Consider the following 21758-nt stretch of genomic DNA (forward strand, 5'->3'; position numbering starts at 1 on the left):
GGGAGGGACAACTTTGCCAGCGCGTGAGCGCGGCCGCGGGCTGCCCCTGCGCTGCCTCCTGGGCTCAGCTCCCTTTGTGCCTGCCCGGGGCTGGGCGCCTTTGCAAGCGCGGCGGTGGCATGTGCTTCACACCCCCCAGCCCATCACCGCCACCACTTCTTTCCCCTCTCCGCCCACTCTTCTTCTCTTTCTTTCCTCTTTCTTTTCTTTTCTTGTTTTTTTTTTTTTTTTTTTGTGTTGAACCAAATCAGAAATGTCAGGCAGGGCGAGTGAGTCAGAAGGGATCAGATTACAAGATCCCTGCAACTGATGCCGGATTTGCGCGCACACGCACGCACATACACTGGGGAGATCTTCCCCTCTGAAAGAGGAGGGCAGGAATAAAGCGACACCCAACACCCCCCCCCCCACCCCTCTCGGCCCCTTCCTTACACCCCCCCACCCCTCTCTCTCACCCCCTTCCTTGCACACATCCACACACACCCCTCTCCTCTCTCTCACCCCTTCCTTACACACATACACTCATACAGACGGGGGAGATCTTCCCCTCTGGAGGAGGAGGGCAGGAATAAAGCAACACCCAACACACACCCAGTCCCCTCCCCTCTCTCTCAGCCCTCTCCCTACACACCTCCACACACCCCCTCTCTCTCACCCCTTCCTTACCCCCCACCCCCACCCCCACTGGAGAGATCTCCTTCTCTCCCCCTCTGAAGGAAGGCAGGCACAAACACCCAACACCCCCCCACACACCCAGATACACACACTCTTCCCCACACACCCTCTCACCCCGTCCTTACACACGGATACACACACACCCTCTCACCCTCTTCCGTATACACACACACAGATACACATACTCTTTCACCCTCTTCCTTACACACAGATACACACACACACTCTCACCCCTTCCTTACACAGATACACACACACACTCCCACCCCTTCCTTACACACAGATACACACACTCTCTCACCCCCTTCCTTACAGATACACACACTCCCACCCCTTCCTTACACACAGATACACACACACACACACACTCCCACCCCCTTCCTTACACACAGATACACACACACTCTCTCACCCCCTTCCTTACACAGATACACACACACACTCCCACCCCCTTCCTTACACACAGATACACACACACACTCCCACCCCCTTCCTTACACACAGATACACACACACACACACTCCCACCCCCTTCCTTACACACAGATACACACACACTCTCTCACCCCCTTCCTTACACAGATACACACACACACTCCCACCCCCTTCCTTACACACAGATACACACACACACACACTCCCACCCCCTTCCTTACACACAGATACACACACACACACACTCCCACCCCCTTCCTTACATACAGATACACACACACACTCCCACCCCTTCCTTACACACACACACGCACACTCTTTCCCTGTCTGAGCCCCTTCCTTACACACACACACACACACACACACACACTCCTCCCCACACATCCTCTCACCCCCTTCCCTACACTCCCCCCCCCCCCCCCCGAGAGATCTCCCTCTGGAGAAGGAGGAGGAGGAGGAGGAGGAGGGCAGGAATAAAACAACACCCAACACCCCCACAACCCTCCAGCCCCTTTCCTACACCCCCCCCTCCTCTCTCTCGGCCCCATCCCCTCCTCCTCCTCCTCCTCCTCCAAACAGAAGCAAAATGCCCGCTTTCATCCGCGGGGGTCGGTGCCGGTAGCTTTGCGAGCGCGCGCGGAGCGGGAGCCCCTCCTGCACGCAGTGCGCGAGCGCGGAGCCAGCCGCCCCGCTCCTGCTCTATGGGAAGTTTTGGGGGGGCTGCACGGGAGCAGCAGCCGCAGCAGGTACGTGGCCGGAGTTTTGCAAGAACTTCTTTGTTTTAATGGGCTCTGCGCAGAGGGGTTGGTTGCTTTTTGGGGTTTTTTTTTTTTTTGGCACTTTCTTTCCATTTCCGACCTCTCTCTCCTTCCCTCCTCCCCCCCCCCCCCCTTAAGTTAGAAGGTAGGGGAGAGGCTTTCCTAAATCTCAGTAAAAATGGCTGTCAAACAGCCCTTAAGTTACAAAAACCAGTGGTTCTCCAAGAAAGTCTTTTCCTCTTTTTTTTTGTTTTGTTTTGTGTCCCCCCGCTCCCCTTTCTTCTTCCTCCCTCTCTCTTTGCAGTGCCTGCCCGGCTGCTCTGAGAAAGGATTTTGAGGCTTAATGTCCCGCCGTTGAACTGCAGCTTTGCAAGCAGCAGCTGCTTTTACTCCCCCACCCCAAAGAAGCTGCTTGTTATTTTCATGCCTGTTTCATGGGGTTGGAAGTTTGGGGCGGTAGGAAACACATCTGTCACATCTGGAGGAGTGGAAGGGCTAGGCGGGATTGTTGGGGAGAACAGGGAGGTTTGACTAGTGGGGCTGGCAGGATTTTGGATTCCTCTGTGGCAGCTCCAGAGGAGGGGTGGGAGCAGGGAAGGCAAAGGGGAAGGTGGCTGGCTTAGGGCAGAGGAAAAGTGAAAGTTCTGCCTTCTCTTTTTATGATCTTTGTTGTTGTTGTTGCTGCCGCTGCCACTGCCTGGGGAACTTCATCAACTTGGGAAGCTGCCTAAACCAAGCTGCTGGGACCTGGGTCTCTGGGCAACTTCCCCCTACAAAACCCCCTCTCCCTCCATCTCTTCTCACCCTTTCTTGCAGTGCGCGGAGAAAAATACTGCAGGGGCAGGATTGGGTATGAATCACTCCAGACAGTTACTTTCTCCGCCTGGGGTGAGTAGTGTGGGAGAAGCGGAGGGATATTTTATCCGTTGATGCCCAGTGAAGTGATGTGGTTGAGGACCTCTGCAGCTTTCCACATCTCATTCCTTCAAAGGGTTTCAGGAGAGTGGATGCTGTTGTTTTAACTGGCCTGTGAACTTGGGGTGTTTACAGACATGCACACACACATGCGCTGATAAAGTTGCAGCTTCCAACTCCTGACACCACGTGAAAAGGAAAGGTAAAAGGAAACCTCCTCTACCCCCTTATTTTTAATTTTATCCCTCTGGTGTATAGTTTTGATCCGGTCCTTTGGGTACCATGTTTGTGGCCTTCTGCCAGTTTATATGTAGATATATTTATGTAAAACATTTTCTCTCAGCTCTTTGCCAGCTGTTCCACATTTTCCAGCTGCCACTTCAGTTTGAAATGATGGACTGTACGGATCTCAAAGTAAAAGAGCCTTTTTAGTCAAAGGTATGGATGGCTGTCCACTTGCTATATGATATTTAGAGTCTCATTAACCAAACCAGCCAGCAATACACACTACAGCCCTCACTGCCCTTCTGCCCCACTCCCACCCTCCCCGCCTTTCAGGGCTGCACTCCACACCCCACCCCCACCCCCACCCCCACTCCCAATTTATTTCCAAGGTTTAATAAAGCATGTATTTATTTTAAGGTTCAACATGCACATTTAATTGTTCTATGTTGATCTTAAAAGAACTCAAATGTAAAGTGTCACAGAACCTTTGAAATTTGTGACTAATTAAATTAACAAACATTTTAGGAGGGTGCCAGTCCCTCTGTCTGTCTGCATACATGATATATGTATCTACATGGGAATCACTGCAGTCCATTGAAAACTGAGAAATCACTAAGTTTTCCTGCATTGTGCAACTGTTTTTGGTTTTTGGCATTATAAATTGAAATCCACAAGAATAGGCCTGAGTATTTTTGAGTATTTGTGCAGTTGCATTGTAATTTGGAAAGGTGCCTCACTGATTGATTTCTATAATTATTTCATTTGGGTCCTTTATTAAAAATTAATAATGATCTGACAGTTTCCTAATTACATATGTCAAGATTATTTTGATGGAAGAAAGATGCTATTTTTTTTTAAGTAAAGCAACCTTAAAATGTAAAAAAATAAATAAATTTCTGAACACACGACAATATTTCACTTGAAGGATTAAAGGTAGTAGTCAGTGAATATAACAATATAGACTGTACAAAGTCTCCAGAGAATTAGTTTAGGTAATGAAATTTTGGGTTTTAACTAGCAAGTACATAAATACTTATAGTTTGTTAATCTGCAGTCAAATTTAAAGCATAAATAACATTACTCTGTGAGAGAAAGCTACTCTTAAGGGGAAGGTAATTTCTTTTACTCTAAGCACTGTATGGTTTAGGAATCCCACAAATGAGAAATGATTTTTAGTGTACAGAGCTTTTTTTTTATTTTAAAAAAGAAGTAAAGGAAGTAAAACTATGGTTTAAGGTATCTGAATCAATGCATTATTGCACTCACATGATTGCACATGGCTTTCAGTGTGACCTCCTGTTTTCCAAAGCATTATTCTGCACAAGTAGCATAAAACAAAGACATCACCTGTAGTTTCCTTACTAAGTAGAGTAATGTTTCATGCCTAAGACATACACATTAGATAGCACATTTATCAACGCTCCTTTAAGTTGTATCTGAAGGTATGCGTTTGTAATTTGAAATAAAAACGAGGCATTCTGTAGCTAGGTTGTAGAGGTCATATTTTTTTTTTAATCTTGGGATTTATGTGGTACATAAGCTGATATAATACGGCTCTTTCCATTAAGCTATTAGAAGACTTTAGTTCTTTTTGTAAGCTACTTAATCAAAATACTTTAAATCATCCATTTGAGTCCAGCCCAGAAAAGTTTGAATGGTATATGTCTGGCTTATTTTTGGCCGAACTATTTTATTACCTGCACTCAGCAGCAGGTTTGATCTTAGCTCTGAATTCAAGTAAGGAGTGAATATTTTTTTTGCAGTGCTCTTGCAAAGTTAGCCGTCTTTGCTTGATTAATAAGGTATATGATGCTTATTAAAGCAGGATCCATTTGGAGGGGGGGAGAAGGGGGTTATGAAAGGAAACAGTTTAATGATCATTGTTGCTTGCACTCAAGTATATGGAGCCAGTAATGTACCAAGAAAAAGCAGACTTGAAGGAAAAGTGAATCAATGAGTCATGAAATCCTCAGGAAAACCTTAGTAATGGAATGTTAATGCTTTTAGGCTATAGTAGATTATCTTAAAAGTCAGACTTTTTTTCTTTATGCAATTGTTGTAAATCCCTAGCTAAAGAATACTTTGAAGAAGGCTTTAGTTTTGCTGGCACTTAGATTCTGTAGTCAGTCTGATTGTTTTGGAAAATTCAAGAAAATTTTTGCCAACTTGCAGCTAGGCAATTAAAATACTAAAATTGCTATAGAAGAGTTTTAGTCAACAAAAGGTTCTGCTTGAATAATAATTTCAAGTTGTCTTTTTCACCATAGGTTTTATAGACACCCCTCATTAGACTTTGTCATTTTTATATGGGAATTGATTTGTTATATTTTAAATCACATAATATGAGACAGAATAAACAAAAATAGGGCATGGGTGCTGCTCCAAACTTTTCAAGTACTTTCAGTGTATTTTTCATCTTTACTTTTATTTGATAGGTCTGTGAAATAGAGCTGTAGACTGGCAAAGACTTTAAATGAAATTTCACACTTTGATGATTTTTTTTAACTTTGATATATTGACAGCAAAAGGAGCTGCAAAGCTTTTATATAACTTGAGCAGTAACGCCAAGCAGCAGTCAAACGTCTCTATGCATTTGTGTTTAACTGCAGAAGAAAAACATGTCCATGGGCAGTAGAGGTTCTTATCAACTCCCTAATCCCAGATCCCAGCAAACCTTGAGGGCATGCCTCAGATCTTGCTGAAATCATTGTAGACTCTCACAGTTTGCAGATTAAATATGCTATGTGTTCCTGGCTCCAACAACAGTTTTATGAGCTCACTAAGCTTCCTGTTTTAAGATCCCTTTCTGAAGTTTTTAGGAGCTGCTAAAGGCAATGCTGTCTGGAGCAAGTGGTACTTGTTAATTTAGAGACACTTTAGATATTTCATTCTGTCTGTAAAAACAGCCAAAATTGTTATTTTTCAAATTGAAAGTTGAGTTGCACTGAAAAGCCCCTTTAAAGAGTGATGCTGTTGTTTTTAATATGATTATAAATACACAAAGTTGCAAAGTTTATATGAAACATAATTTGTTTTATGATGGCTTGATTCTGACCAGGGGATTTAAAATAAGACTTTTTCAGCTGTAATTCCAAGCACAACATATCTTTTAGTTCCTAATTTCTGAGCCTCTTGTAACTGATTGTTTCCTAGGCTGCTGTAATCCACGCCTTGTAAGGTGTTTTTTCCCCTTCCCCTAACAATATCAACAAAAATAAAATGTTTTCTGCAGAGGATGAATTGCAATCATCCAAATAGTTAACACTGGGGATGGTTGGCTGTCAGGAAGATACAATATTATACTTTAAATTCTGTGCTTTAACTACCCTCTAGTTGGTGAATACTTAACTGCTATATTTTATTCACTGTAATCATGTTTACGTATTTGGCGTAATAATCTTAATTAAAAAGGAAAATACTTATATCATTATCCAACAACATGTGTCATGTTATTCCCAAGAGAACTTGAGCCAATTTTGTGCTTAAAGGTTATTCAGTGAATGAAATTGTGAAAGCCCATTTGTCAAGGTACTGCATGGTTTCTGTTAGTTTTCAACCCCCAAATTCATTGTCTGCATGGCCCAGTCATTAGTCATCAGTGTATTAGTGCTGCCTTCAGGCAATGCTGCCCAGCACTTCTTCACACCATTATAGCTCTAAAAGTGTACTCTGCCGACTTGTAGAATTACTGCTCTGATTTCCGCTTGGCTAGGTTTGAGGTAAGTCCCCTCCCTACCTTCTAGCTCACTCTAATCCCTGCTTTCTTTTAAGGCTGCTTTCTGCAGAGATTTACAGGAAAACTTTCTTAAAGACTGTCTTGGCATCATACTGTGGTTTTGTGGTGGCATGCAGTGTACATATAAATTGTACTTGCATTAAATTGAAAGTGCACTAAGTTAGTTGCTCATCTGAAGAGTTGGTGAGTCTCTCTTTAACACAAAAAGGAAAAACCAATCAGTTCATTTTTGCAGATGCCTAATAGGTTATTTCCACTAGAAATAAGAAACTAACTAACTGGGATAGGGTATCTCTTTTTACTTTTGACTAAAGGTTCCTGGGTGTCAAAATAATACATTCATAGCATATGATTAGAGATTTCGTTTAATGATTGTAATAGTTGAAATATCCACCGGAATTTTAGTCATTTTGTTTTAGTAGACATGTATTGGTTACTGAAAATGCTTCTTATCTTAATTGTGTCAAAAACACTGTTGTTATTTTAAGGTTCACTACCTGCTACTTAGATTAGGGTTGAAGGATCAAATTACCCTTGTGATCAATTAGAACAAAATATGTTTGGATTCTTTGGTTCAGAACCATGTTTTCTGTTTTTGTTTTTTAATACACACACACACACACACAAATCTGGTAATGTCAGGCAAATCAACTCCATGTAAAAGAATACCTCATCCAGCTGGCTAAAGAATGGAGCTTTCATTAAATAAGATGTATGAATACCTGGAACTGAATAGTCAGAAACACAGATTAAGCCAGTGTCACCATAGTACAATGTCTGTTGTTCTGAACTGTGTATATTAAAATGAAATCCTAGCACTAAAGATCTTAAGTAACAGGACATGTGGTTTGGTGCATTTGGTTTGGCACTTTGGACCATGATTCTGTATGAGTGGTTTTTCTTGGAAAATTAGACTGCTGTAGAATTCTGTGATTATACCATATATATGGGGTGAGTTGACTGTGAGGTAATTTATATTGCAGGATTGTAGACTTGTCTTATTGTAATTTTGTCAGGTTGCAAAAACTGCCAGGCATCCTAATAGTGTTTTACTGCTACAGTGAGACAGAGGTAAAACGTAAAGTTTAAAGGTGAAGATAAAGTTTTTATAAAGTATTTTTTACACTGTAAGTTCATGGATGCATGTTGATTCCCTAGTGCTTTGCTTGCAAGGTTAAAACATCTGTGTTAGGTTAAAATATGAAAATGTACTATATGGATCAAAGTCATCCCTAACCTTAAAGTATGTTGAGTAAATAATTAGAAGTCCAGGATTTGAAGTTTTGTGATCAAAATATAGGACCTTCAGAAACATTTTGCTTAATTTCTTTCATCTTACTTTAAAATGCTAATCGTAAAATGTGGCTTTTCTTCAGGGATTTCTGCATCTTAAGTATGAAATGGAAGAGGCATCCCAGACAGTTGTTGCAGTGTGTATACATGACATCTGGGATGACCTACGTTATATATATTCTTCATTGAGTGTTGTTACTTTATAGATTGACATTGATCTATAGGTTGAGTTTTGATTCTAGGGAAACTTCATCTATTTGAATTGGTGATACAGAGCAATAGATCTTAAGAAAATGATCATGCCACTGGAATTCACATTTGGCGATAATGTTCTAATAAGAATGCCTCTGCATTTTTCTGTGGCAGTTGTGGTTTCAGTGAATTTTTTGTTTGATGAGCTAAATAAACCATGACACAAAGCACATCCATTACAGGTGTTTGTAATTTGTTTTTACCAACTGATTCTAAAAAATGGGCAAGAAAAGGGGGGAAACACACCATACACTCACCACAAGTGTTTCCAGTGCTAATAACAGTATCAGCAGAGGAAGTCATAGGGCTTGTTATCAACACAGCAAGACTTGCTGAGTGTCTTCCTCTGTGGCATATTCTCATCCTGTCAAATCCACAATATGAGTGGCTAGGACTAGATTTTATAGAACTCTGTTATACAGAAGGAAGTTACTATGCTGATATTTAAGTGTTTCTTAACCTTGTTTTCAATTTATTATTGCTTGGGTCATAAAGCAAAACTGAGTGTGCCCTTGAAAGAGAAGTTTGAAGTGTACTCAGTAATTTTAACCAAATTTATTACTATAAATGCCAATATCTAGATTTTTTCCATGCTAATTTTTTTAAGATTCAACATACTTTAACATAGTTTTTAGAATATTTTCTAACCAAAGAGTTTTAAACCTTAGGCTATAGGATTATAAAATATCAGGCAATAGCACAGATTATTATGGACTTTCAGACAATATCAGATAGCTCAAGTGAGCAAGGGGTCTATGCTATTAATACTTACTGTGTTGCATCAAAGTTTTTTCTTGTTCTAGAACAAAATTGAAAAATGAATTTCTCTTTTCTTTCTTTAGACAATTGGATAATTAATTATAAATTTTTGCTCAGAGAGATGAACTTTGCCCAAAATTATTTAAAAGTGCTCTATTATTATATTAGTAAGAGCTGCAAAATCAGATCTCATGTTTCTAGTGGAGCTACTTACTTGAATAAGGCTTAGAGGATTGGGCTATCACACAGCCAAATTCTCCCAGGCAAAACTCTCATTCAGTGCTGTTCTGTCAGGGTAAGAAATCGAGAATTTGATATTAACTCCATATTTTTTCCCTGTGAAAAGCTGTTTTATTTAGACTTTAGGTATAGCCTATTTTCTACTCTTTAGCTGGAATTTTTACCCACCAGCTTTCAAAGTACCAGTAACAGAAACAGCAATAATCTGCTTGCATTCATAGGTGAAACCAAACCTATCAAAACTAAATGAGGTGCTTCCTCAGTGTGAAGTGTTATTGCTCTCTTGTTTGGTCCTGCAAGATCTTTGTGTTGTAAAAATTAATAAACTTTAGCAGTGGCATGTATGAGGAGATGCAAATAAGTGTAATTCCTTTGGAAGAAAGCATCCGTTACACATGATCAGTAGTTCAGTGCACTACATAGAATAATTTCTCATTTAGGGCTCTATTCATGGGACTGATAATAGTGCTGGTTTTGCCTAGTTGGTTGCCTTTGTGTTTGTGATCCTGTATTGTTATTGCTGCTAGCTTTTTAACCTATGAGGAACAGATCACATCACATTAACCAGGCTTTAATTTTAGTTGTTTTTTAATTTTTTAGTAGGCATGCAAGGGTGGAAATCAAATGGTAGTAATGTATAAAAGATTCCACAGGCCCTCAAGAATTTTGAAGGGGTACATTATGACACTCAGCTTTACTTTTTGCAATTTTAGCTAGCAAAGCTTATTATATGATTCTAGCATTTTAATTTTTTTGTTCACAGACTTATAGAAACTATGCAGTCACAAGGGAAAACTTTATAGAGCATGCATGGAAAATAAACAAAGTTAAGAATTGCAAGATAAAAGATTATCCATTGACATATCACCAGCATTATATTTTAGGACTCCACTTTTGTCTAGATTATATTAGAATCAACACTATTGTGACCATTAATGTTGCAAGGTGTATAAATCACAGGAGAATTTGGCCCAGGTTTAGTTTTACAAAAGTTTTTGAAATTGTAAATGACCCAATGATATTTCACAAAGCATGGAAAATTATTTAAATATTTTTAAAAAATCACTGTAATTGAAGTAATTTCTTTACCTATATAGAAAGTGAAATATATCATAAGGTTAATCTTAGAACAGGAGGATATTTGATAAAATACATAAATCATTTATGATTTAGTGGAAGAATTATCAAGGGTAACTATTTGAGTGAAGCCTTGTACTCACGTTTGATGCAAAGCAGTGCTAAAATTTAAGGCGGCTTTGGAAGTTAAACATTCCCATATCAAGCTTGTATAAATCAATGTAAAATAGCTCTCACATAACAGTATAAAATTGTTTCATGTAAATTTTGCATTGGATTGTATCTGAACAAGGCAGACTTTTCTTATCCTTAAATATTCCCAAGGAACGGTGTAACCAGTTTTGATAAAATTGATAAAGGGTCCTTTATGCTTGAGAGAGACTGTAATTTCCTGATTGTTCTTCATGCCTCCCCTTGTGTTTTTCACTTTCACACAGTTTCGCTGTTTGAGATGTATTGTATCCCAAAAGACTGCTTCCAGTAGTGTGGATCAAAGCAGTTCATATGAACACCCCAAATACCCAGAGTCATTTCTGAAAAATTAAACATGCTATGTTTGCTTGCCCACTGATTGGGGCACTCTGGATGCTGATAGCAATCAGTATGAACTTCCCTACTGCTGATGTAATGATGATGAATGCTGTGACACTGCTATTTCAGACAGCTCTTCTCAGTGGATGCAAACCACTTGTTAATGAATTGAATACAACTACAGCAGTTTCAAATAAAAGAGGGAAAGAATTAAAAAAGAGACAATATATTAAAAGACCATCCACAAAAAAAAAAAAAGAGAGAAGAAATCAAAAGGAGGCGGAAGGCTGTTAAAGCTCATAGGAAACATAAAGCAATTTATACATGAATCAAGATCCTGCAATGCCATACTTGGGTAAATAGTCCTGTTGAGGTCAGTAAAACTGTTTGCTGTAAGATATTTGAATGAATAAAGGCTTTTGCAATATCTATCCCTTAGAACTAATAATTCTGAGAGGGCAAAAAGAAAAGAAGTTAAGTTTTGAGAAGTTCAACTAAATATGCTTATTAAGGTCCAAATTGTCTTCTGTTAAAATAGTGCCACTCCATTGATTTCAGTGGGATGAAATCAATGCAAGTGAGGGGAGAAAGGAGATTCTGCCCTGCTGCTATGAATATGACTATTTAACTATTATGAAAGCCATTTTTACAATGATTTGACTATAATACATATACACAGGTAATTATATGATTTTATGTTGCTTGGAAAAGTCAGTGAATTTTATTATAGGAAATAGGCTTTATAATTTGTTGATATTCAAATTCAAGTGATGGTTTTCTTCTTTTAATTAATTTATTACTGGCATCCTTTTCTTACAATCTTTCTAACTGAATATAAAATTGGTAAAAGTTTGGATTTATGATTTAAAAAGAAGACACACACCTGCAGGCAGGTTGCTGGTATGAGAGGGATTACGTTTAAAATGGAGATCTAGAATTAATTGTGCCATGGATTCAGGCCTGCGGGAGAATTACAAAAGGTTCAAGCATGGTTGAATGGTAAAAAGCCATGAATGTTTGCTTTCAGGAAGGAATGTTTATCCCTTTATTTACCTATGAAAGTTTAAGCTTTAACCATGTAGTCTTGTAGCATTTCCTCTTGGTTGCTGTTGTCATTCTCAGGCACATGCAGATAGAAGACAGCTGGCAGAAACAGCTTTCCAGAATCTGAATGTAGAGTTGCTGCTGCAGAATATATATGTAATGTTTTTGGGTCAGTTAACTGACCCAAATGCAGAGAGGGTTGTAGACACTAAAAAAAATAAATCACATAATGTTTTATGAGTGAAAACTACTGCAGCCTGGCCTTTTTTCAGAAAACTTTCTACTGGTGATTAACTGCTGGTAGAAATAAAACTTCACTTTGTCCTGGGCCTTTAACTATTTTTTTAATAGACTGTAATTTTAGGGCACCTATACATGTGACAGACCTCTGCTCTGATGCGTGTTAGCACGCTTTGCAGCAGACTCGATTAACCGAGTCTGCTGGAGCGTGCTGATTAGCATGCTCCAGCAGCCTCTGCATCACATGTATTCAGCATCCCTGCATTTCAAAATGGTGGTGGGGGCACTGTAACTTTAGTTATAATGCCCCTCCCACCATTTTGAAGCACAGGACGCTGAAAACGCATGACAGTGTGGGCACTTTAATAAAAATGGCTTTCAGAACCACTCTAATTAAACCGTCTAGCTCAGAGCACGTGTATAGATGGCCTTACATATTTCATTGTTTTTTTGAAGGGAAAAATTACACCTGAGCTTAAGGAGAGGGAACCTAAACATCTTAAGTCCCCACAACTCATACTGATATCACATTATAAAGCCATAGGCAGAAGTGCAAGTCTCTGTTATCTGTCATCAATTTAAAATAAATATGGTACTCTAAAAGTGACCTTGTGTGTTTTCAATTGATGACATCCGTATCAGATTTGCTTGGCTAACATGTCAAAGTCTTTTTTTTTTTAGTGGTTGCTTTTGCAAACTCCCTCTACTATTATTACAGTCTGTCTAATATTTCTGCCAAGCACATCAACAATTTTTGCAAACAACCAGAATTTAATTAAAAATGGAGGTCCTGATGCAGCAAAGCCCTCAGCATGTAGAACTCTTAAGTTATTTTATTGGAATGTCTATGTGTATTGGATATAATGAAGGTGGTGGTAGAAGGAGAAGCCTGTAAGAAGAGGCAGAATAAAATAGAAATGTTTATCTGCAGTGATACTGCATCTGCAGTGGTGACAGAAATAAAAATAGACCTTCATATGTAAATTGAAAAGATATGACTCAGAACGTGCACCAGGAGCAGATATGTATATTAGCAAATTGCCAATTTTGCAATTTTCTGACCAAAGTGCTCTCTAAAATAATAAGTTGATAACTTGGTTTGCCTTACTTTGCATCATCAACCACTCAATGGGGCAGTGAACAGCAAAGAACCACAGAAAGCTGTGGTAAGAAAAGCTTTAGACTAAATTAATTACAAAAAAAGAGAGGCAACAATAATTACCACCCGCCCCCCCACAACCTCCCTCTCTGCATGCAGTTGACCTGTGAAAAGACTAGACAAAAATAGGTCCTGTCCCAGGGTCCCTCAGTTGTAAAACATCTAAAGAAACATGTGGCAACCTAGTGCTCCATTTGGCATGTTACCAACTGCTGCATTGACCCATCTTTTGTATTGGACTCAGACGGTAAGATAATGATTGTCATGCTTGTACAGCTATGACCAGACAGAATAGGTGACGAGGAAGATTCATACCTCATAGTTGACTGGGAATAAGTAAAGCTGAAGGAGATTAGTCGTCTTTTTTCATTTTCTGACCTTTTATTTAGGTGGTTCATCTGTCCACCAGGTTCCATGTAACTATGGCAGAAAGTGTGTCATCTTCATTTCTAACAGAACAGCTTTTTAATTATTTTGTTCCTTTTCATATACAGTAAGCATGTGACACCCATGTCTGAGTATTCAGTATCAGAAAATAAAGGCCAAATACTGCAGTTCCTCCTTTGCCTGTCTTTCAACAAATACGAGTTAGTCAGGATATTCCATAACTGGAAGATATGGTCTTTAAAAGATAGAATAGAGGAAAAATAAGTTATATTTATAGCTTTCTTAGCCTCTTCAGAAACTGTATGAAAGTTAGGCCCCACCACGTCACACTTAATCACATCTTAGGTTGTGACCCAGCCTCATGCTCTATCAATTAATGGTGTGATAAAATTAGGAATAAGCCAAAAGTTATTACGAAAAATGTGTAGTAACTTTGTGGCTGGTTCATATCGTGCCATTAATTGGACATGTGCTTAGGTGTACCTGTATGACTGGGAGCTCCATCAGCCGGGAGCCCCATCAGTTGATGGTGCTTCCAGGCCCAGGACCACATCATGTACTCCCATAGCTGGAAGGCCCGGCAGCTGACCCAGACTCCCAGCTATGGGAGCTTGCTACTTCATGGTGCAGGGGGAAGCCCAGGATCATGATCTCAGGCTTCCCCTGCACCAGCAATAAGGTGTGATTGGATTTGTTGTGTGATCCCACAGTCCCACCTCCTGCCATGCACATGTGTTATGGCAGGAAGCATAATTGTGTGGATCATGCATCAGATCCCACTACACCTTTTTATGCATGTATGGTGGGGTCCTTGGTTTCCCTTAACTCACTTAAAACAAGGGTGGAAAGAGTACAAGAAATATACTGTAGAATTGTCTTATATATTGACTTAAAAAGGATTGGTAATTAAAGTGTGGACTAACCTTATTCAAAGAAGGAGACAAGAAAAGAAAGAGAGAAAATATGTGAGAGATCTTGAAATTTTCACCTATGAAGTTCTTATTAGAGCCTGACTTCAAGAGGATTAGACAGAGATGATCCTAAATTGATTAAGGGGTTGGACTAGATGATCTCCTGAGGTCCCTTCCAGGCCTACTCTTCAATGATCCTGAGAGGCTAGGAAGTATTCTGTTAGTGTTGTGACTAATTACTACTGCTATATTGGCTCCCCTTTTGGGGTGCATTTGGTGTTGGGAGGATGAAATGTTTACTTGTTGACTGTGGTCCAGTCTAAATTGGGGAAACTGGTTAATATGGTTAATATTTATACAGCAAACAATGCAATTAAATTTATATATGGGCTTTATTGTGAATTGTTTTGTAGTGTCTGTCATAGTAAGGTTTGGTATTTTATTTGTATTTTATGTGAGAACTAGGATTAGTTGTTAGAGAGACTAGGAAGTATTTGTGTACTACTTTGTGATTAAGAACTGTGTGTGTTGAATATTGATTATTTGTATAAGGCTTACTATAGGGGAATTTTGTGCCAAGTTTAACTGCAGATGAGATTCTGAAAAATAAGTATGTTCTTGTACAGGCCAGAATCACTCTCTGCTTCTTGGTACCTCAAAGTAGATACACTGCTGCATAGAGTATCTTACCCTGTGGATAAATGAGGGGTGCTTTCTTAGGTTTATGTCATTTTTTTCAAAAGCTCTTGGAATAAGGAGAAATGAGCTCAGGGATAAAAAAGAAGGAGTTCATGCAGATTACGCTAAAAGTAATTGGTGAAAGGCAGAATAATCAAATGTGTTTTTTGCAGGCTTTTTCATTTTCAGTGTTGTCATGCAAAGAAAGTGATCCCATTAACTGTCTCTAGCAATAATATTTGCTTTTTGCTGAGGTTTTTAGGATGTTGTTCCAATATGCTTTTTTGAGTTACATTTTTAAAATAAAAATGAGAGATGTTTACGTGAGCAGGGCAAGATGGACCCCAAAGATGTATTTCTCATTGCTATTTTAGAGAGAGTGTGACTGTTGAAGCTTAAATATTTGGCTTCACCAGCTAACATAATGGTCAGTCTGAATTCTGCAGTGTGGTTCCAGAGTGTTCAGGGCAGAGGGAAAAAATGCTGGCTTTCTTACATAGGTCCATTAAAATCTTACAAGGTTTGCTAGCAAAAAGAACCTGAATGTCACACAAAATGCGCTTCTTTTCAGTACTAGCGTTTCCTTAAATTCCTCAGGAATTCATGCATGCAAACCTGATTTGAAAGGCTTCATGAAATGGCTTGTGGATTACTAATGCTGATGTGCTGCAGGCTCTTCTTCAGGTGAGAAGTGTGCCAGGTTTTTGACTAAGTTTTTTATGGCATTTGAAGTTTATTACTCTATTGTTTTATTCAGGTATTAGTACAAGGAGAACTGAAGTAATGAGAAGTCATCATGGAAGCCCAGTCCCATAGCTCTACCACTACTGAGAAGAAGAAAGTTGAGAATTCCATAGTGAAATGCTCCACTCGAACAGATGTCAGTGAGAAAGCTGTTGCCTCCAGCACAACTTCCAATGGTGAGTAACAGCAGGGATTTACTAGCAGCCAAACCTACGGTAATTTCATGTTCACTGCATTCCTTGTGAATTGAGCATTTGCACCTGGATCAGTGTTTGTTCTAAGAAAAGGCTAAAGAAAGCAAAGAGGAAAAAGTGGGTAGGCTACAATAAGCTCTGTTTTGGCATCATACCTAGTCTTTTTCTTCCAAAATATTTAATTTGAGATATAAATGTGCTAAGATATTTATTATAGGAAGTTCTTGTTTTGGCATTTTGGAAATCATCTTGATTAGCCTGGCAAGGGTTTCAAGTGCTCTGCATTTTACCATGGAAATCTCATACACTAGTCAGATAATTAGTTATTACAAGAGAGAGACAAAAGTAGCCTTGTCAAAATTGATGGCAGGTTTTTCTCCTTCTTTTTCAAATAAACTTGTTGTAAAGTTTTTTCCCCCCTTTATCCCTGAAGTTCTTTAACGGCTGGTGACAGAACATCAAGCTAAGACTGTATCCTCCAGTGAATTCATTTCAAAGTTGTGAATATGCAGCTTGCAGATTTGCAAAAATGGAGAAGTTTACTCAATTCTCCCTAGAGATTACCTCATTTGGCAATTTTACACATTTGCTGCCACTCCAAATTCCCACTCCTTCTCTTAGTTTAATTTACAAGCGCTAAATTTATTGGTTCTTTCTAACATATAACTCCCATTGAAGTTAAGGGAAATTTTACTTGAATCAGGACTACAGAATTTAGCCCCACAGCTAGTGATCAACATTTAATTGTAGATTAAATGCTAGATTTAGAACACAATTTATGAGAATCAGTCTGACGATTATCATGAAAGAAAAATGTATTGAGCCCTGTGTGCATCACTTGTAGAATGCACATACATGGCCATGAAGAAAGAAGGAGACATGAGACAAAAATGTGCAAGTGCTACAGCTGTATGGGGGGAAGATCAGAGAATAGCAAAAGCTGGGGGCAAAGTGTCCCATCATCCTTGCTAGTGGTTTTGCACTTAGATTCAGAGAACACAGCCCCACCTGATGCAGGAACCAGATGACTGGAGCTGCTTGTATGAGAACACAAAATCCCCCCCTCTAGCTACTTGGCCCGCCTTGTTAGCTTCTGAAATATATTAGATCAGATCATCAGTTCGTCTAAAACTTCATAGTTTCCCTGAGGTCATTAGGATTATGAAGGGGCCAGATTCTCAGCTAGTATAAAACAGTGTATTTTTTTTCATTAAAAGTATTGCAAAGTTTGATCCTTTTTCCACCTTGAATGTATGCTTAAATGCATAGGAAGATTATGATGTGTGCATTCAAATCCAATAAGTCACACATATCTATAAATATTCCAAATATTATTGACAACAGTTTCCTTTATTTAGGTTGCAGGGTAAGGAACTAGTACTTAGCTAGTAAGTCTCAGAACTGGGAATAAACATCTGCTACAGCTTGGTCAAATCACTTTACTTCTCTCTGTCCAGCTTATCTGCTTGATAGTAATATCAATACTTAACTAGCTACCTTATGGCTGCATCCCACAAGTAGGCATGTGCGATTTGTGGTGCCACAAATCACACATGTTAAACCGTGCATGGCGCTGTTATTTTGCAGTGCAGGGGCAGAATTTGCTGCTGGGATTTCCCAGTAGCAAAAAAACCCCGGGAAAAAAAAGTAGTTCAAAGCACGCCAAAATAGTGTGCACCAGGACAAGCGTGAAGTCATCTCTGTGCACTGCTGGCCAGTCCCACACTGAGGTACCCTGTGCCCCAGCCAATCCCCCTTCCCCCTCCCGAGGTCTAGGTCCTCCCCATGTCCCACCTCCCCCCTGCAGGACATGGAGTCCAGCTGAAGCGGCATGCCAGCAGCTGGGAGGACCTGGGCACAAGCAGTGTGTCCCACAGCAGGACAGTGTGTGCCCCACAACAAAGCTCACTTGCAGGGCATGTGTTGTGGCACAAGGTAGAGGCACAAATATATGCTGCTACTGTTTGTGCTGCTGCAAGCATGTGTCCCTGCTCATCTGGACACAGCCTATGAGGGTGCTGTAAGTCTTAATTAATACATGAGAAGTCCTTTGAGATTCTTAGTGGAGAAAAGATGTCTTAGACTGAGAAATTATCAAAACTGTGTCGAGGGTTTTTTCTCTGAATGCTTTCTACAGTGAGGTACTAATTCAGACACTTTCAGAGCCTGATGCTTACATCTAGTCAGGTCAGTGATCTAGCTCCCTTTGATTTTCCTAGTTAAGGATTAGATCATTATATCAGGACATAAGTCTCTGGCCTGCTGTAATGTAAAACTGCCCCAACTTCATTTTGGAAAGGCAGGCTAGGGCCCCAAAGGCATATACACTTTGTTCCTCAAGGGTAGTAATGTATTTCCTTTTACAATATGATCCACAAACTACATGCTAAAATAAGTAACTGTACCGTCAGCTTCACTGTGTTCAAAATGTTGCCTTTTGCAAATATGACTGCAAATATGAATTTTGGTAACAGGAGATAAAATTTACTAACGTAGCAGGAACATAGAGGGTTGCATTGTATTTGCACCTTTTAGGTTATGATACTGGAATTAGTATTTTAGGTGAACTTCAGTTGATATGATACTTGCTGCACAAACATGAAGTTTATGTGATGCATCTTCTGAAGAAAGGCCAAATAACAGAATGGTTGTTTACTTTTGATTGTTTTTTAAAACAAGGTAAGGTTGCTTAAGAAAACCTGAATGATCATTGCCTTTTACCAAACAAGGCAGCATGCTTCCATTACTGATCAACATCTGCCAGTCACACCAAGCTCACATCATAAACCTGTCTAAAAACTGTGTTTTGCTTTCTGGATAATGCGTTAATTAGCAAAGTTTGCAAGGTAATATGTACTTGAGTGACAACTGTCTATGAGGTGCTAGGGGAACTGGCATTTTTTCAGTGGCCCTGCCATCTTCTAAAAGATTTAGAACTCGAGTCATAAATAAGTTGAAAGCTCCTATGGTTTTTATACAGAGTTTACAGTAATGTAGAAGAAACAAGGAAAACTATTCTATAATTCCAGACAGAAAGTAACCATTCATTGTGTCCATTAGCAGAAATTATGTTTAAATAGATATTGAGCGTGGGATCATTTTTTTAAAGAATGGGTATTTCACTCTGACACACACGCTGAGTTTTTTGAAAGAGCTTTGTGTGTAGGTGTGTGGGGTTGTCCCAAAGGCTGTCTAGAGCTCATTGATGATGGTACAGGCCCCAATTCTGGGTGCTCTTATTTCCTATAAACCCAGACCTATAGACAGGTGTTTTATGGTTTCCTCTGGCTATTTGTGCAGAATGACTATGGTTACTGTTTAGTACAAAACAATTCCTGTTGTAGTCACCTAACCTAATGACCATAGCATCATGCTAAGGTGTTAGTACTGTGTTAGTTCGGGGGTTTCTAGCCTTTCCTTTAAACACCTAATTTCACATTTTTATAACTCAGTCTTTAAAGTGGTGCTCCAGGATGAAACTTGCATAGAAGTTTTCAGCACTAGATTAAATTAAAACCGTTCTTTTTAATATGCAGGCTCAGAAGTAAAGAACCTTTTTTATAATAATTAAAACAAATGTGTGCTACTATTATGGGGCTTCTGTCATTTGGAAACTGGATTGTTTTGTTTTGAATTTGTTTGGGCAGACTTTTAATGCCTACTTTGTGTAAGATTTTATGCATCTCAACCAAACTGTATGCATTTTGTTGCAGTATGTTTCCTTCCAAATTGTTCCTTTTTCTCTTCCTTTGTTTAATGGCTATGTTTACTGCTAGGGTAACATCAAGGGAGAGAAAACTAAAGAAAATTGTTAACAAAGACAATCGCACTGTATTTTCAGAATGGATTAGTATCTATTGCCATAATGCCAGAGTCTACATTTATTTGTACTTTAATATCTTTAGATGTGAATCCATTCTAGAACTGCCAAATACTAATAACAAACAACAAGGAATACATTTTAAAGATAATTTCTTTGTTACTAACATTTTGCTGGAAATTTGGGGCCTCTGTCTTGGATATTAGCTCTGATAACACATTGGGATCATGACACTCCATTGTCATGCCTCCCCTTGTGTACCCTGCACCATTTTCCTTATGCCATAGGGGAATCAAACAGGTAAGAAATCCATTCTATGTAGTTGTTCATTTATCTGTGTTTTGGTTTAGGTCCTTATTTTGTGAGTTACTCCAGGCTGGCAGACCTCTGTACCCACATGAACTATTATTGAAGTTGATCATGGAGAAGTTTCAGGAGAGGGGTCCCTAGTAATGAACTTGTGTGAGCATAAATCATTATTGTTATTTGTACCTTATTTCAGGGGTTTTTACCAATATAGGGTAGCTCACCACCTTGGTCTCACTTGATATTTTTCTCCTCCCTTCGTTGATGCCTATTATGATTATAAATAATCACCAGATTTAAAAACAAAAACAAAAACTTTAAGTGCTATAAACTCTTACAACATTTTAGCCTGTGCTCCAGAATAATCTTGCTGGAGTGTAATGTATACAAACCCTTAGACCTTACCCTTCACCATGTTGCACATGTGGGATAGTGTTCACTTCTGTGGAACGCTGTTGATGTCAGTGACGTTTTACACGGGGACACAGGGCAAAAGTCAATGGTGGGATCAAATATTTACTGCTAAAATATCAGGGCAACTCTTGAGCCCAAATTTACCAAGTGCCGAAGCACATGAGTAACTGATTGCAGGAGCAACGTCCATATGCTTCGGTGTAAACTTATGCTTTTGTGATTTACTGGGCTCTTAGATACTACATCCTGCTTTATAAGCAAATAGAACATAATGTCAAGAAAATACTTTCTTCATGAGTGACATCCAAGCTATTATCCATTTATTTTAAATTAAATTGGTTATATAAATATGTTGATTTTTTTTCTTTTTTTTGTGAGCTGGGTTCAGTGGCTGTTGCACACAATAATTTAAAAAGGTAAACCTGCATTTGGCAGTATTGCTTGTAGTAGATTTAAAGATGAAAGCATTTGTATCCACCCTTGATTTATTAATTAATAAGTTTGTTGGTAAGTGTAAATAAAATATATTTTGTAACTTGCCCATTTTGGCAATAAACCAATTTTTTCTTTAAAATCTAAAATTGCAAACAATGCAGTTATTGTATAAAAAGTCATTCAGTGTCTGTCAGGCAAGTACTTATTTTCAGTTTGATGTGTTTTGTCTAGTTTTTGACCCATGAGCTCTTTCCAGTGTAATCTGATATTTCTTATTAACCTATTACTGTGCTTTAAGAAAAAGGGCTAATTTTAAACGTATGTAGGTTTTGGGCTTGACTACCTTTATCAGAATCAGATAGTTATTGAGAACATATTTTGAAGTGATAGAAAGTAGAAATTATCATCTTAATGATGATGTAACTTGAAACCAAGCCTGATAGATGAATAAATAAGAGGAAGTTCACTCGTCCACTTTGATTCTTTTAGAAGAGGAGCCAGCTTCATCTAGGGTTTGGGGTGGGGGTTGG

At 39.0% G+C, this 21758-nt stretch overlaps 1 protein-coding gene across 5 annotated transcripts in view; it reads left to right on the forward strand.

The window, feature by feature from the left end:
* The first annotated feature begins 1559 nt into the window (after nucleotides 1-1559).
* Nucleotides 1560-21758, forward strand: part of GLI3 (GLI family zinc finger 3) — a 267088-nt gene continuing 246889 nt past the window's right edge. For 2 of the 5 annotated variants that reach the window (XM_090050061.1, XM_090050062.1), the window contains exons 1-2: nucleotides 1563-1856; nucleotides 16073-16235. In XM_090050061.1, the coding sequence (XP_089906187.1) occupies nucleotides 16112-16235 (124 nt within the window). In that variant the 5' untranslated portion in view covers nucleotides 1563-1856; nucleotides 16073-16111. Of the gene's footprint in view, nucleotides 1857-2684; nucleotides 2757-3126; nucleotides 3222-16072; nucleotides 16236-21758 lie in introns of those variants that run through there. The other 3 variants (XM_090050059.1, XM_090050058.1, XM_090050060.1) reach the window with 3 other exon arrangements.

The sequence above is a fragment of the Crocodylus siamensis genome, chromosome 5 (genome assembly GCF_052110815.1).
Source record: "Crocodylus siamensis isolate JL-2025a chromosome 5, ASM5211081v1, whole genome shotgun sequence".
Lineage (NCBI taxonomy): Eukaryota > Metazoa > Chordata > Crocodylia > Crocodylidae > Crocodylus > Crocodylus siamensis.